Source organism: Mytilus trossulus, chromosome 7, assembly GCF_036588685.1.
Source record: "Mytilus trossulus isolate FHL-02 chromosome 7, PNRI_Mtr1.1.1.hap1, whole genome shotgun sequence".
NCBI lineage: Eukaryota > Metazoa > Mollusca > Bivalvia > Mytilida > Mytilidae > Mytilus > Mytilus trossulus.
Genome location: NC_086379.1, coordinates 72,559,452 through 72,576,157, shown reverse-complemented (window position 1 = coordinate 72,576,157; position 16,706 = coordinate 72,559,452). Strand labels below are relative to the sequence as shown.

Below are 16,706 nucleotides of genomic sequence, written 5' to 3'. Positions count from 1 at the left end.
AAGTAGTCATAACATGCTTTATGGGAAATTACCCCATCCCCCTTTTATCTATAAGAATAGAGAAACACTTTCATGAAATAGTCTATCTTTTTAATCTTTATTCCTCTTTTTTTTATTGAACCTGCTACAACCTCCCTCAGTGAATCCTTTAAAGTATCCTGTTTTCCATTACAATAACCTGTAATCATTGTATTTGTAGTCTGGACTAACACCTTTACATGTGGCCTCCTTTATGGGACATATGAATATTGTGATTAGTCTGATCCAAAACAACGCCAGTCCAGACCATCCAACGGTCCGTGGAGAGACATCATTACATCTAGCGGCCAGAGCTAACCAGACAGACATCATCAGAATCTTACTCAGAAATGGAGCCACTGTGGATGCAAGAGCTAGAGTAAGATATATTGTACTCTATAATAAAGACTCTATTGGTTTATGTTGTATACATTTCCCTTAGATTGGTGTTGTGGTGTGGATAACATTTTCTTGAATTGAGTATTCTTAAAGATAGGGATGCAGTGTAAAAATAGTTGTAAACAAAAGTAATTGCTAATGGAAAGTAAAAATATCAAAATTAGAATCTTAATTTCAAATACATATAGGGAAATCAATATATTGTCAGATTTTGTAACATAACATGTTTTTATAATCGATTTTAAAGATACAAGTTGGCCTGTTCAATTAGTAATCAATGAATTCAGCTTTAGATTTCAAAGGTCATGTAAGCTTGCACAGTCAGTTTCAGTCTGTTGTAAGGACAAATTTTAAGTTTTTGTGAAAAGAAGATATGTATTACTTGTGTACCAACTTGTTAAATCTCTTCAAACAAATTTGAATGCCCAGACAAATACATTGTTTTCATTCATCAAGATTCAAACATGAAATTCCATATAGTACAGACCAAATACAGAATGCTGCAAGTTTCACTAAACAATGCCTAAATCAAACTGGTAACCTTTCATAGCTGATTTCTAGTTTCTGGAAATATGATAATTACTCCTTAGTAGTTTAATTAGTGAGACAAAGATAATTACTCCTTAGTAGTTTAATTAGTGAGACAAACACCATTATTATCATCAATTCTTACATTTCACTACTTACAAACTATATTAGGAACAGGGGTGGATCCAGCCATTTAAAAAAGGGGGTCCCAACCCAGGACAAAGTGGGGGTTCCAACTATATGTCTCCATTCAAATGCAATGATCGGCCAACAAAAGGGGGATTCCAACCCCTGGACCCCCCCCTGGATCCGCCAATGAGGAAGTACCAAAAGAAATTAGAAATGTAGAACAGAGATTCTTGCTCAGTGTTTTTCACCTAGTGCAATAAGATGATTCAGTATGGACTTTGTAAGGCCCTAAATTTTACATTTAACTCCAAGGAATTGACAGTATAATGGAATACATTAGGCAAAAAAAGTTGGACATAACCATTATTTAATCAGCCTCTTGTATTTAGAATTACTTGATAAGATAAGAATATAATTCTTGTACCCTGGGAGCCATTTTTCATGTCATAGGTATAAACAAATAATTACTGTACTTTTATATCTCCCTAGCTGACAGTTCACCAGACAAATTATGTTTTGGTAATTGACATTTCTGGTAATGTATTATACAACAGGATACACTAATATTACGTAAACTTCATTATCCAGATACTGTCATTAATATGTATGTCATAAAATTGTTTGAATAATGTAGACAATATTGATCAGATCTAGTCATTAAGTGATAGGATTGTTATCTATTGATTTTCTCATGGAAAGCTGTTTGTGCTAATTTGCTAGATGTTAGATGTATTGCCTCCATGAATCTCTATGTCTGTTAATTTGTTCGGAAATCTTTAGGGATAGACTTTCTGAAAAAATATATCCAGGTTTTAATTTATCATTGTAAGAGGATTGAAAATGTTGTCATTGCCATTACCCAAGGGTACTATTGTAAACTGATACATGATACCAGGTCTTTTATACATCAAGTCATGGGGGATACTTCCTAAGTTTCAAATGCAATTTGAAAATATCTTTTATTTTTTGGTGAATTGCAGAGAACAGGTCTAATTTTTATTTACAGATATATGTCTGCACATATTACAGCTTTCCCTTTGTGATAAGCCAATGTTTGATGCTGTTGTTATAATTATATTATTTTCAGAAATATTATATAGAAAATGTAGGTATAGAAAACCTGTAGTTCTGTTAAACCTAACCACTTGCTTCCAATTTCTCATGTCAAAAAATTGTTAAATATTTCAAGCCCGAAACATTACAAAATATCCTGTCTGCAAAATGTGCAACTTCCCGACATAATAAGCAAAGCTAGTTATTGCTCAACATAATTGTACTTTTACTGCCTTTCAAAATGCATGAAATTTTAGTGATGATAAAACACACATTCTGAATTGTAATTAAGTTATTATTTTTCGCTGAGTAAAATGTCTCCAAATGTTCAATAAATAGAAAATGTTATTTCAATACATTAGGGATTTTGAATTCATTTAATTGTGCTTCATGTCATTGTGTTAGTTTTTACCTTAGAAAGTATTTGTTTGTGGAAATGGTTTTAAATGAACTATATAACTTTTCAACAGATTTAAAAAAAAAAAGTTTATAACTCTAAAACAATCATAGTAAGTATTCTGCCACTATTTGTTTCAGCGAAAAATTAATGCTTTTACAACTATTTGTAGAATTTAAAGTGTTGCATGTTTTTAAATCACTTTTTTCCAAGTAAATTATCTTTTTAAGATAATGATACATAAATTGACCAAATCGTCACAAGACCTTTTAAATAGTCTTTGTTTCATTTTGTGTATCAATAGTTGATAAAACTATTCCCAACTCAGACAAGATCATGACTAACTAAGACAAAACTACCTTTTACTAAAAAATATCAATATGTCTTTTACAGTCTTTTAATTTCACTTTTCTGTTAATTTCATATATATTTAGTTTCCAAAATAGGTATATAAATAATTATAAATCTGATCTAATTTAAATATACATTCATTTCCACACAGAAATGTGTGCAAAAAAAATGGAAATTACTAATATACTTCATGTAATAGAATATATTTATGTGTAGATTTTTTTTCAGCTTATATAAAAGTGTATCATGGTTATGTTATATGAAAATTTCAATTGTTATTCAGAATAACAAATATATATTTTAAAATTAAAACAATAGTTTATTTTTCTGTAGCATTACTTTTAGTGTTTACTTTATAACTAATCCTACTTTTTAACATGCTCAAACCGTGCTATGCCAATTTGGCTTTATAAAGCATCTGTTTCATAACATGGAATTTGAAAATAAATTAGTTGTAATTTTTTGCTTTTTGTAACCATAAACAAAATGATTATATACACTCAGCAAATACTGCGTTTTACTGAACATTTTTTATTTACTGTAAATTCAGAAAATATTGCTTGCATTTATTATCGCAATTTTGTCATTTTAAACTAAAATGCGATTTAATTTTTTGCGTTATTGAGAAAAAAAATCAAAATGCGAGTTTAAATTAGTGCGATTTTAACTCTGTCGCATTTTTCAGAGTGATAAAAACATTGCAAAAATTTCTGAATTTACAGTATTCAAGGGTCAATCAATGTTGGAAATAGTGTTTTTTTATTTTTTTTTTTAACTTTTCTGTGATTGCCTAAGTGATATCTACACAAATATAACAAAAATGGATTTTTGTTCCAAAATAGACCAACTAAAGAATAAAGAAGTCAAATTGTTTATTTCTTTTTAACATCTGTAACAAATATTTGATTATTTTGCAGGAACAACAAACACCTCTCCATATAGCAGCCAGACTGGGTAATGTTGACAATGTGACTTTACTGTTACAACACGGAGCCAACGCTGACGCTGTCACCAAGGATTTATACACACCATTACACATTGCTGCTAAGGAAGGAAATGAAGAAGTAGCTTCTGTTTTGTTGGATCATGGAGCGTCACATGGACTTACTACTAAGGTATGTCTGAAGACCACTCAGGTGTATAAAAAGTAACAAAATTAGTCAAATGATTGAGAATTACACATTATTTCCATATACAGACAAATTTTTATGTAATGGCCACAAAACAGCAGAAAGTAACCTCCATTAGTAAGTGTCTTTAAACAGAAATTTAAATAACAATCATTTATTTGATTAAGAATAAACCTGACAACAATTATTCTAACAAATAAATTTTTTTTTTTTACAGAAAGGATTCACTCCACTGCATATTGCAGCCAAATATGGAAATATTAAAGTTGCCAGTCTACTCCTACAAAAGGGAGCTAATCCAGATGTACAAGGAAAGAATGGTCTGACCCCTCTACATGTGGCTACACATTACAATCATTCTAACGTAGCTTTTCTACTGTTGGACCACAAGGCATCACCACATTGTACAGCTAAGGTATGTGTATTATCTCCCTTTATACACGTGGCTACACATTACAATCATTCTAACGTAGGTTTTCTACTGTTGGACCACAAGGCATCACCACATTGTACAGCTAAGGTATGTGTATTATCTCCCTTTATACACGTGGCTACACATGACAATCATTCTAATGTAGCTTTTCTACTGTTGGACCACTAGGCATCACCACATTGTACAGCTAAGGTATGTGTATTATCTCCCTTTATACACGTGGCTACACATTACAATCATTCTAACGTAGCTTTTCTACTGTTGGACCACAAGGCATCACCACATTGCACAGCTAAGGTATGTGTATTATCTCCCTTTATACACGTGGCTACACATTACAATCATTCTAACGTAGCTTTTCTACTGCTGGACCACAATGCATCACCACATTGCACAGCTAAGGTATAATTATGTGTATTATCTCCCTTTATACACGTGGCTACACATTACAATCATTCTAATGTAGCTTTTCTACTGTTGGACCACAAGGCATCACCACATTGTACAGCTAAGGTATGTGTATTATCTCCCTTTATACATGTGGCTACACATTACAATCATTCTAATGTAGCTTTTCTACTGTTGGACCACAAGGCATCACTACATTGTACAGCTAAGGTATGTGTATTATCTCCCTTTATACACGTGGCTAAACATTACAATCATTCTAACGTAGCTTTTCTACTGTTGGACCACAAGGCATCACCACATTGCACAGCTAAGGTATGTGTATTATCTCCCTTTATACACGTGGCTACACATTACAATCATTCTAACATAGCTTTTCTACTGTTGGACCACAAGGCATCACCACATTGTACAGCTAAGGTATGTGTATTATCTCCCTTTATACACGTGGCTACACATTACAATCTTTCTAATGTAGCTTTTCTACTGTTGGACCACAAGGCATCACCACATTGTACAGCTAAGGTATAATTATGTGTATTATCTTCCTTTATACACGTGGCTACACATTACAATCATTCTAATGTAGCTTTTCTATTGTTGGACCACAAGGCATCACCACATTACACAGCTAAGGTATGTGTATTATCTCCCTTTATACATGTGGCTACACATTACAATCATTCTAATGTAGCTTTTCTACTGTTGGACCACAAGGCATCACCACATTGTACAGCTAAGGTATGTGTATTATCTCCCTTTATACATGTTGCTACACATTACAATCATTCTAATGTAGCTTTTCTACTGTTGGACCACAAGGCATCACCACATTGTACAGCTAAGGTATAATTATGTGTATTATCTCCCTTTATACATGTGGCTACAAATTACAATCATTCTAATGTAGCTTTTCTACTGTTGGACCACAAGGCATCACCACATTGCACAGCTAAGGTATAATTATGTGTATTATCTCCCTTTGTATAAGGTCAGGTTTTGTTATAATGAAACATAGTATTATTCTACAGCTTTAATCTTTATATACACTTGAACCAATAAATGATACAATTTAGAATATTTTTTACGAAATTAAATTGTACTTTCATTAAATCTATTTATACTTTTCTAATTTTTACTGTACTGTGGATTCAATATTTTTTGTTGCATACCAATTTTTTTAGGATTTCATGGATACATATGAACCACAAAATTGAATGTTTCAATAATGATAGATTTTACATAGGCTAGTATGCAGACTTTGACAAAACCAGGAAATAAAAATATCAACGAACATGCAAGCTTTCTTTAACCCATGAATAAAAAATGACTATTGTATATGATGGTTGATATTATTTCAGAATGGCTATACCCCTCTACACATAGCTGCCAAGAAGAACCAGATGGACATAGCTACTACACTACTGGAGTTCAATGCTGATCCTAATGCAGAATCAAAGGTATACTCATTTCTAAAGAGTTTATGGCTTTTTTAAAGTTTTAGATATGAAGTAGGTATGATTTCTACCTAAAACTTCATCAAAGAATACAAAATAGTTAAACTATTCAAAGCAGGGTTTCCCCTGGGTCAATTATTTTTTTCGCCACCTCTTTCGCCAAAACAATATATTTTTCGCCACTTTATTATTTTTTTTGCCAAATAACATAACTATATTTTTCGTTTAAAATTTACATGTTTTTCTAACCCCCCCCCCCTTTTCCTTAAATAAGATGATTTTGCCCATTGTGTCTATGATTATGCTCTCAAACTTATTTTAAAGTTTACATGTTAATGAATAAACACTAAAAATATACTTTAAAACAACAGATTTTTTTAATTTAAAAGGGAAAACTATTCATTGTGTTTTAAACAACTTTTCTAATTGATTGGGCCACTATACTTTTAATAATAAAGAAGATATACGTCCTGGAATATAACAAACTTAATGGACATGTTTTGATTATATAATACCAGTATAGTTCGTAGGGACAGTTTCTTTAAAAGAAAAATACTGATGTTCCCTTTTGTACTTAGAAGGTTTTTTTTACAACAAAACAAAGGCTTTTATCACATGAAATTGATCCCTCGTATCATGTGTAGTCATTACATTGAAGGGCTACTCTCATTCGAGCCAACCTTTCGGATAGATTTCTTCATAACGACAGTTTTCTTTTCTTGACCATCGTAAATGAAAAAGTTGAGACGTAAAACTAGGTTTGAAACACGTGTGTCACTCAAACGACTTTAAAAACGTCTTCCTAATCAATAACCGATATTTAAGTCAAAGGATAATTAAAGTTTTAAATCCGAGATTTTTCTTGCTTTTGGACATTTTTCGTCACAACAACAGCTTTCTTTTCTAAACTATCTTAAAAAGCGGAGGAGACGTCAAAAGTTTGCTTCAAACACGTGCGTCGCAAAGTGGTAAACAAATTCTGTATGTGACATTAAGCAGAAGCCATTTAACCATATCATTTTGTCAAACAATTTAATCAACACCTTTATAAATATAGTCCTTTGTTGTCGATAGCTATAAAATGCAATCAGCTGATTATTGATTTTCTATCCAAACCTTAATGAGGTCAAGGTGAATTCCGAGTATTGTCTAATCGGGTAAAGTCCGAGAAACTCGAAAAAAGTAAATAAACAAGATGGAGGAAAATAAATCGTTCTATATATTTCTTTCGCCAAATTCTTTCGCAAATGACGAATTTTTATCGCCACAATTATTATTTTTTCGCAAATTGCGAAAATGGCGACCGCCAGCGGAAACCCTGATTAAAAGTGAATATCAAAACAATATCTGGCTCCATTCTGTTTCAATATGTACAAGTATAAGTAACTATTTATAAAGGTTTTTTAAGAGTATATATAAATAACAGTGATTTAAAAATCCTTATGTGTCTGGCCTAATAGTTCAATATTCTAGAACATTTTCCTAATTTTGAGATGAAACACAGCGCATTTAGCACATTTTTAGCTCACCTGGCCCGAAGGGCCAAGTGAGCTTTTCTCATCACTTGGCGTCCGGCGTCCGGCGTCGTCCGTCGTCGTCCGTCGTCGTTAACTTTTACAAAAATCTTCTCCTCTGAAACTACTGGGCCAAATCAAACCAAACTTGGCCACAATCATCATTGGGGTATCTAGTTTAAAAAATGTGTGGCGTGACCCGGTCAACCAACCAAGATGGCCGCCACGGCTAAAAATAGAACATAGGGGTAAAATGCAGTTTTTGGCTTATAACTCAAAAACCAAAGCATTTAGAGCAAATCTGACAATGGGTAAAAATGTTTATCAGGTCAAGATCTATCTGCCCTGAAATTTTCAGATGAATCGGTCAATCGGTTGTTGGGTTGCTGCCCCTGAATTGGTAATTTTGAAGAAATTTTGCTGTTTTTGGTTATTATCTTGAATATTATTATAGTTAGAGATAAACTGTAAACAGCAATAATGTTCAGCAAAGTAAGATCTACAAATAAGTCAACATGACCAAAATGGTCAGTTGACCCGTTTAGGAGTTATTGCCCTTTATAGTCAATTTTTAACCATTTTTCGTTAATTAAAGTAATCTTTTACAAAAATCTTCTCCTCTGAAACTACTTGGCCAAATTAATCCAAACTTGGCCACAATCATCTTTGGGGTATCTAGTTTAAAAAATGTGTGGCGTGACCTGGTCAACCAACCAAGATGGCCGCCACGGCTAAAAATAGAACAAAGGGGTAAAATGCAGTTTTTGGCTTATAACTCAAAAAAAAGCATTTTGAGGAAATCTGACATGGGATAAAAATGTTTATCAGGTCAAGATCTATCTGCCCTTAAATTTTCAGATGAATCGGTCAATTGGTTGTTGGGTTGCTGCCCCTGAATTGGTAATTTTGAGGAAATTTTGCTGTTTTTGGTTATTATCTTGAATATTATTATAGATAGAGATAAACTGTAAACCACAATAATGTTCAGCAAAGTAAGATCTACAAATAAGTCAACATGACCAAAATGGTCAGTTGACCCGTTTAGGAGTAATTGCCCTTTATAGTCAATTTTTAACCATTTTTCGTAAATTAAAGTAATCTTTTACAAAAATCTTCTCCTCTGAAACTACTTTGCCAAATTAATCCAAACTTGGCCGCAATCATCTTTGGGGTATCTAGTTTAAAAAATGTGTGGCGTGACCTGGTCAACCAACCAAGATGGCCGTCACCGCTAAAAATAGAACATAGGGGTAAAATGCAGTTTTTGGCTTATAAATCAAAAACCAAAGCATTTTGAGGAAATCTGACATGGGATAAAAATGTTAATCAGGTCAAGAATTATCTGCCCTGAAATTTTCAGATGAATCGGTCAATCGGTTGTTGGGTTGCTGCCCCTGAATTGGTAATTTTGAGGAAATTTTGCTGTTTTTGGTTATTATCTTGAATATTATTATAGATAGAGATAAATTGTAAACAGCAATAATGTTCAGCAAAGTAAGATCTACAAATAAGTCAACATGACCAAAATGGTCAGTTGACCCCTTTAGGAGTTATTGCCCTTTATAGTCAATCTTTAACCATTTTTCATAAATCTAAGTAATCTTTTACAAAATCTGCACAGAAACTACTAGGCCACAATCATCTTTGGGGTATCTACTTTGAAAAATGTGTCCGATGACCTGGCCATTCAACCAAGATGGCCGCCACGGCTAAAAATAGAACATAGGGGTAAAATGCAGTTTTTTGCTTATAACTATGAAACCAAAGCATCTAGAGCAAATCTGACAGGAAGTTAAATTGTTAACCAAGTCAATATCTATCTGCCCTGAATTTTTCAGATGAATTGGACAACTGGTTGTTGGGTTGCTGCCCTCCAATTGGTAATTTATAAAGAAATTTTGCCGTTTTTGGTTATCTTGAATACTATTATAGATAGTGATAAACTGTAAACAGCAATAATGTTCACCAAAGTAAGATCTACAAATAAGTCAACATGACCTAAATGGTCAATTGACCCTTTAAGGAGTTATTGCCCTTTACAGTCAATTTTTCACAATTTTCATTAATTTGGTAAATTTATGTAAATTTTTACCAAATATAGTTCTCTGTTACTAATGGGCAAAGTTCATGATAGATATAATTGTAAGAAGCAAAATCGTTCAGTAAAGTAAGAACTTCAAACACATCACCATCACCAAAATACAATTTTGTCATGAATCCATTTGTGTCCTTTGTTTAATATGCACATAGACCAAGGTGAGCGACACAGGCTCTTTAGAGCCTCTAGTTTTTATACATCCTAATCATTCAAGAAATTTTTCAATGAATTACATGTACAGACTCAAATTCACATGATGTGAATGTGTATAACCATACTTATAAAGAACATTACTTAAATTGTGCATGTTGTATGATTAGTAATGTTTAAAGTTAGAGTTATCTTCCTTTGCCCATACTTAGAATTAAAAAATCCACAGCTTTGCCTTCCAATGCTTTATACAATGCAATGTTTGATTTTGGTTCCCACTGTTAAATGAATGCATTTTTTTTCCTTCAGTGCTCACACACATTTTGATAATTACTAATATTTTATGACATTTGTTTACAGAATGGTTTCTCACCTCTTCACTTAGCTGCACAAGAAGGTCACACAGACATGGTATCTCTTCTACTAGAACACAAATCTAATGTTGGTGCCAAAGCTCATGTAAGTTACAGTCAAACCTGGCTTATTACAAATCTAATGTTGGTACCAAAGCTCATGTAAGTTACAGTCAAACCTGGGTTATTACAAATCTAATGTTGGTGCCTAAGCTCACGTAAGTTACAGTCAAACCTGGCTTATTACAAATCTAATGTTGTTGCCAATGCTCATGTAAGTTACAGTCAAACCTGGCTTATTACAAATCTAATGTTGGTGCCAATGCTCATGTAAGTTACAGTCAAACCTGGGTTATTACAAATCTAATGTTGGTGCCAATGCTCACGTAAGTTACAGTCAAACCTTGGTTATTACAAATCTAATGTTGGTGCCAATGCTCATGTAAGTTACAGTCAAACCTGGGTTATTACAAATCTAATGTTGTAGCCAAAGCTCACATAAGTTACAGTCAAACCTAGCTTATTACAAATCTAATGTTGGTGCCAATGCTCACTTAAGTTACAGTCAAACCTGGGTTATTACAAATCTAATGTTGGTGACATAGCTCAATTAAGTTATTGTCAAACTTAAATTATTATAACTATACTGCTGGTGTCAAAAGCTCATGTAAGTTGTAAGAAATCTTACTAGTTAGCGATTGTCTTTATACACTTAACTTTCCATTAGCAAAAATCAAACTTACTCAATACTTTTTCTGCGGTAATTCCATAGTTAAAGATACAGTTACACTAATGTTGATACCAAAAACAAACATAATATGAAAAGCTTTGTTTTGTTTGTACCAGTAATAACTTTAACATCTCATTTATAATTGTGAATTCCTATTTAAGATTTATCATCAGTTAATATGTCTCTATATCTTTCCCCCTTTTCTATTTTTAGAATGGATTAACACCAATGCATCTTGCTGCTCAAGAAGACAAAGTCAATGTTGCTGAAGTATTGGTCAAGTATGGCTCAGAAATTGACCCACAAACTAAGGTGGGTGATATATTACAATTATTGTCAAATCTGTCAGAATGATTTTTATAGGTTTGTATGGTGTGATGCAAGATGTAGAAAACCTGTTTGTGCTGGAATTAAACCTCTTAAATTCATTGAGTAAATAAAGATATAAATGATATGTTTGTAAATATCTATTACATTAGTTCTGGCAAATGACCTCAGTGAGACTTCTTTAGATGTCATAAAGTACAGATATAATTTTTTTTTGTCAATCATATTTACAAATTAGTCTGCTCCTTAATTATGTTTTAAGAAAAATTCTAAAAATTTGGAAGAGATTACTGCTTTGATGCAGAAAGTTAAATTTTTTGTGGATTCAGTTGTATATTGAGTTCTAAATAGATGTGTATACTGTTATAATGACTATGTCATCTGATACCACTGTCCATACTATTAGGCTTTTAAGGCCTATTGAGGAAATTAAGAAAATGTTGAAGTAAGAATAAAGATTTGAAGTTTGATTGTTGTGAAGTTTGATTGTTGTGAAGTTTGTCTTTATAATCATGATTACCAATGTTTTAAGATATTTTCTACAAAAAGATGAGAAATAATGTCTATATTATCTTTATTTTAGGCTGGATACACCCCTTTACACACCTCATGTCACTTTGGACAGATTAACATGGTTCGCTTCCTCTTGGAACATGAAGCTTCTGTCAGTGCTACCACCAAGGTGAGTTACTACTATGTTTTATCAATATTCAGTCTAATTTAGTGAATTTCTTTTTTTTTTTAAATTCATGTAAAATAATTTGTATCTTCAATTGTAAAGTTTCTTTTGATTACCAGTGTTATTCCTAGTTCTCTTTTTTTTAATTCTAATATGTGTAATTTTCAGATTGAGTTATAAAAATGTAAACCATGAGGATTGAATAGTGAATTAGAAATTAAAAGTTGAATGAAAAAAAAATAATACATCTTGTTGTTCTAAAATGAGTTATTAATCTTTTTTGACTGGTTTATTTCACACGATGAAAATAATCATTTCAAATTAAGTTATGTGATGTCAAATTGCAATTAATTCATAAAATATTATCTTTTTATTATAGCTTGGCTACACACCACTACACCAGGCAGCTCAACAAGGCCATGTACAAGTTGTTAATCTCTTGCTGAAAAACAAGGCTTCACCTAATGCTGTTTCTAATGTAAGTTTGCCATAAATGCATTCTTTATGTACGAAGTATTGATATTGATTTCAGTGTCCATGACACATATTTGGGGAGTATCTTCATCGATATAAACTTTGGCTGTTTACTATTCTTTTGATGGTTGTTGTCTCTTTGACACATCTCCAATTTCCATTCTCTATTCTTCTTGAATTTTATTGTGTGGAAAGCTGGATACATCAAATGTTTCGAAGCATCAAAATAATAAATTGCGTAAATAAGTTATCAAATACAAGTTTCCAATCTCTATAATACTGAAAAAAAACCAGGATTTCAACTTATGTTATTATTAAATTACTGCTTAAATTTAGGGGAAAATAAGATGGGGTGACAGGAGATTTCCATATGAGGTGTTAAAAATGTGTTTTGATCCAAACCTCTACAGAAAAAATTCTGACAATGATCTAAATCTAAACAAAAACTATCTTCAGTTTATGATAGAATTATCTCCCCTAGTATGATGGTATTAAAATTAATAATTTAGAACACTGATAATTTACTGAGGATAGGAAAGTGTCTTGTCTTACCAATCAATAAATAATCAAGTTTTCAACACTAACTTCTCCATAAACCATAAGTAACTATCATAGAAGTGGGATGTATTGTGAAATAAAGTAAGTTCCAAACAAGTCAGGAGTATAATGGTGGGCTGTTTATTATTGTACTTTGGATTTTTTTCCTGAAGATGTCAGCCTTTATTGTTATTATGCTTTGAAAACTTTGAGGTTTAATAGGTTTGTTATTGCCTGTTTTGCTTAAGGATAATGAATAGAATTGGTTAAAACCTTCACTCATACATTTACATACAACAGCTCCAGTCAAATTCATATTAAGTAACTAAATATTACAGTCTTTCTATGATAGCTTTGACAAGTGAGGTTCATATGTGTATGTATGTTTCTATGTTTACCGGGTATCATAAAGTTATTTTTTATTTTTTTTTATTTGAAGAGTTATAATTTTTAGCAAGTTATTTATTAACCAGTTTATTATTTAAATGAATTATCAATCATTCAGCAAAATATACTCATAGATTTATATTTAGGATATCATAACTTCAATCTTTTTCCTGCAATGCCATCCAGATCTTGCAGGCCTATTATCTTATTATTAGTTTAAATTTTTTCTTTTATTCTTTTCTTAATTTTCTTTTTAAATGTCTTTGCAAAGACAACAGATAGTTTAATAATTTGTTTATATTTCCAGAATGGACAAACAGCTCTTTCCATTGCACAACGCCTTGGTTACATATCAGTTGTTGATACTCTAGCTGGTGTTACAGAGGTAACAGAAACCATTCCCACAGCCGAGGACAAATACAAGGTCGTATCTCCAGAGACCATGCAGGAGACATTACTATCTGATTCAGAAGATGAAGGAGGTAAGAATGCCATTAATGTTTATTATTTAGTTACCATGGCATCATGTTATGTTAAGACTATTGTTTTGATAGAGAATGCAAGCTCCCTATCTTTTTAAAAAAGAAATAACTTGCTTGGAAAAAGTTTGAAAGATTATCTTGTGTATTTCTGTCTTGAATTGGCATGTTCCTATCCTGTATGTTATAATCAGATTTTAAACTTAAGAAAACATGAATTATAACAAGGATTTTTTTTTATCTTTCAATATTAATAAATACAGAAAAGAAAATATTTATCATCAACTTGTAAACATTATATAAATAGGGTAACATTTTTACAAATATAAGGAAATAAAATATGTTATTTTAATATGAAGAAGATATAGTTGATGGTGAGACATTGAGACTTTCCACGATTGATCACATTTTGAGCAGATTACCTTATATGTGTGATGATCAACTGTAAACAAAATTATCAGCAGAATTTCACATCTAGTGAAGGCGTGATAGACATCATTCAAAGAACTTTGTGTAAAAATGTGTTTGAAAGAAAATTCAAAACCAATTGTATAGATTTTGTTTAATGAAAATCATAAATTAAATTATAAAAAACATTTTAAAGTGTATTTTTTGTTCACCACACATATTTGTTGAAGTGATTGGGACTTTAACGGACAACTAAAATATCTGAGTGTGATTTGTGTCAGGGGTGTGAATAGTGTAATGCATTTAACTTAATACTTTGCTGTTAGGTAGAAGCAGTGTAAGGTCTAGTGAATTCAGGACATCATGGTTGAGTGAACTCAGTTCATTTGGTGAGGAAGATGCAGCTACTTTATGTTGCTGTGTCCTAAACCTAATGCTAGATTATATTGTTACCTGATGCATCAGATTTAAATGGCAATGTTTTTGGGAGTAAAAGTTTAATATTTGGAATTATTTTTCAAGAGGGATATCTGAATCAGGTAACAAAAGTCAAAGTAATTTTCCAAGCTAGATCTATCCTATAAAACTCCAGTGAAAGTTTCTGATAATATTCCTCTCTATAGTATTTTAACTATTTTAAATACTTTTTAGTTTTAATAATCACTGGAGAAATTAACAGCACAATTCACAGTAGCTATATATATAATTGCAAAATGGTGTTAGCTTTAACAAAATTCTATAATAAACCATGAACGTCAAATATTTGTCATCCAATTCTATGTGTGTGTGTGTTGTAGAGCTAGATGGAAAGGGAAAACTTTGGGAGCTCTCTAAAAGGGATTAACTCGTTCATTAAATTAATAACAAAATAATCTACATTTAAAGAGAATGACCTCAGAGATCATTATTCATCTTTCTTAAGGATTAATTTTAGGAAAAAAAACCTGAAACGTTAATTAAAAAGTAAAATTTGTAACTTTTCCTTTCAAGGACAAATCATTGTCATAACTAATGATGTAATCGACTAAAAATTATCATAAAATCATCGAGTGGGAATAAGCCTACTTTTGCTTTTCTTTTCAAAAGTTAAAATGTCTTGAAACTATCTTGAGGAAGCAACTTTTAGAATTGAATTTTGTCTTCATAAGGAAGATACCTTGTTTCAAGGCAGTACATATAGGCCATCTAGTTACAAATATAGAAAAGACGTGGGAAGCCATTCCTAACACTTTCTGCACTATTACATAATCAGAATTTATTTTGGATTAATGGCTTTGCATCTTTGATATATCTTTAAATGTTTATATCAATGTTAAGCTTTGTGGATAAGTATGTAATAATAATGGTCTATATTTAGCGTTTGATTCCACCTTATTTGGTAAGTGTGGTGAAATGGTTGAATGTTATGTCATGTGTTATGGTTTCATTTGTTCAAGTTATTCTCCCTTAAATGTTTAATTATCTAAATTACTAATTAAAAAATTGCAAACCAAATGAATTTAAAATTTTTGTTCTTCAGCAATTTGATTAGAAAAAATATTTGATTTTTCGTTTGGTTTGCTAACACATCAATGCCTGTTTGTACTTCAATTCAAAGTATGCATATTCATATCTACTTGCTAATTTTGAATAATTTATATAGTTTGGTAGTTTATGTCTAAAAGATTATGTTGTGATTATAAAAACTTACAGAAAACTGAAATTAGTGTAGAAATATTTATACTTTCCCATTGTATGAAGCACTCTCTCTATCGTTTTTAGATAAACATCAGTCTTGGTGCTGTTTCAGTGTTGTTTACCCAACATCTCCTTATAAATTGAAGGACATACTAAGGTCATATTGGAATTATATGTTTGAATAGATATTAGAGATAAGAATTGTTTGACGATGAATATAAGTACAGAACAGCATTGATATTTTTGACTTGAACAAATATTTTTGATATATAACCAAGTTACGCTGCTGGTTTCAGGTTATTTTATGTTATTTTGCACCAGTATATTTCAGATGATATATGGCACATGTTAAAGAATTTTCTACATTTTAACATTTTTGCCACTCAATACTTTTGTTTTTCCAATTAAAATTGTGCCAATCTTCCACAGGAGATGATTTTCTGCCCCAATCACCATTATTTGGGAAGCCTTTATATGAACAGCATATTAACTTGCCATTTTACGAGGGCAATCAAATGCAGTCTAGTAAGTCAGGTGTTGTCTCCCTTGTTGTGGCGTGGACTATAATTTAATTGCATGTCTTTGAAAAT

The 16,706-nt window shown here is 31.7% G+C and overlaps 1 protein-coding gene across 50 annotated transcripts in view; it reads left to right on the top strand.

Annotated features, from left to right (window-relative positions):
• LOC134725749 (ankyrin-2-like) overlaps positions 1-16,706 on the top strand; it is a 163,041-nt gene that overhangs the window by 45,161 nt on the left and 101,174 nt on the right. For 46 of the 50 annotated variants that reach the window (XM_063589866.1, XM_063589825.1, XM_063589816.1 and 43 more), the window contains 10 exons: positions 200-397; positions 3,793-3,990; positions 4,223-4,420; positions 6,208-6,306; positions 10,426-10,524; positions 11,362-11,460; positions 12,059-12,157; positions 12,534-12,632; positions 13,860-14,034; positions 16,546-16,641. In XM_063589866.1, the coding sequence (XP_063445936.1) occupies positions 200-397; positions 3,793-3,990; positions 4,223-4,420; positions 6,208-6,306; positions 10,426-10,524; positions 11,362-11,460; positions 12,059-12,157; positions 12,534-12,632; positions 13,860-14,034; positions 16,546-16,641 (1,360 nt within the window). Of the gene's footprint in view, positions 1-199; positions 398-3,792; positions 3,991-4,222; positions 4,421-6,207; positions 6,307-10,425; positions 10,525-11,361; positions 11,461-12,058; positions 12,158-12,533; positions 12,633-13,859; positions 14,035-14,765; positions 14,829-15,796; positions 15,818-16,545; positions 16,642-16,706 lie in introns of all 50 variants that reach the window. The other 4 variants (XM_063589831.1, XM_063589826.1, XM_063589828.1 and 1 more) reach the window with 3 other exon arrangements.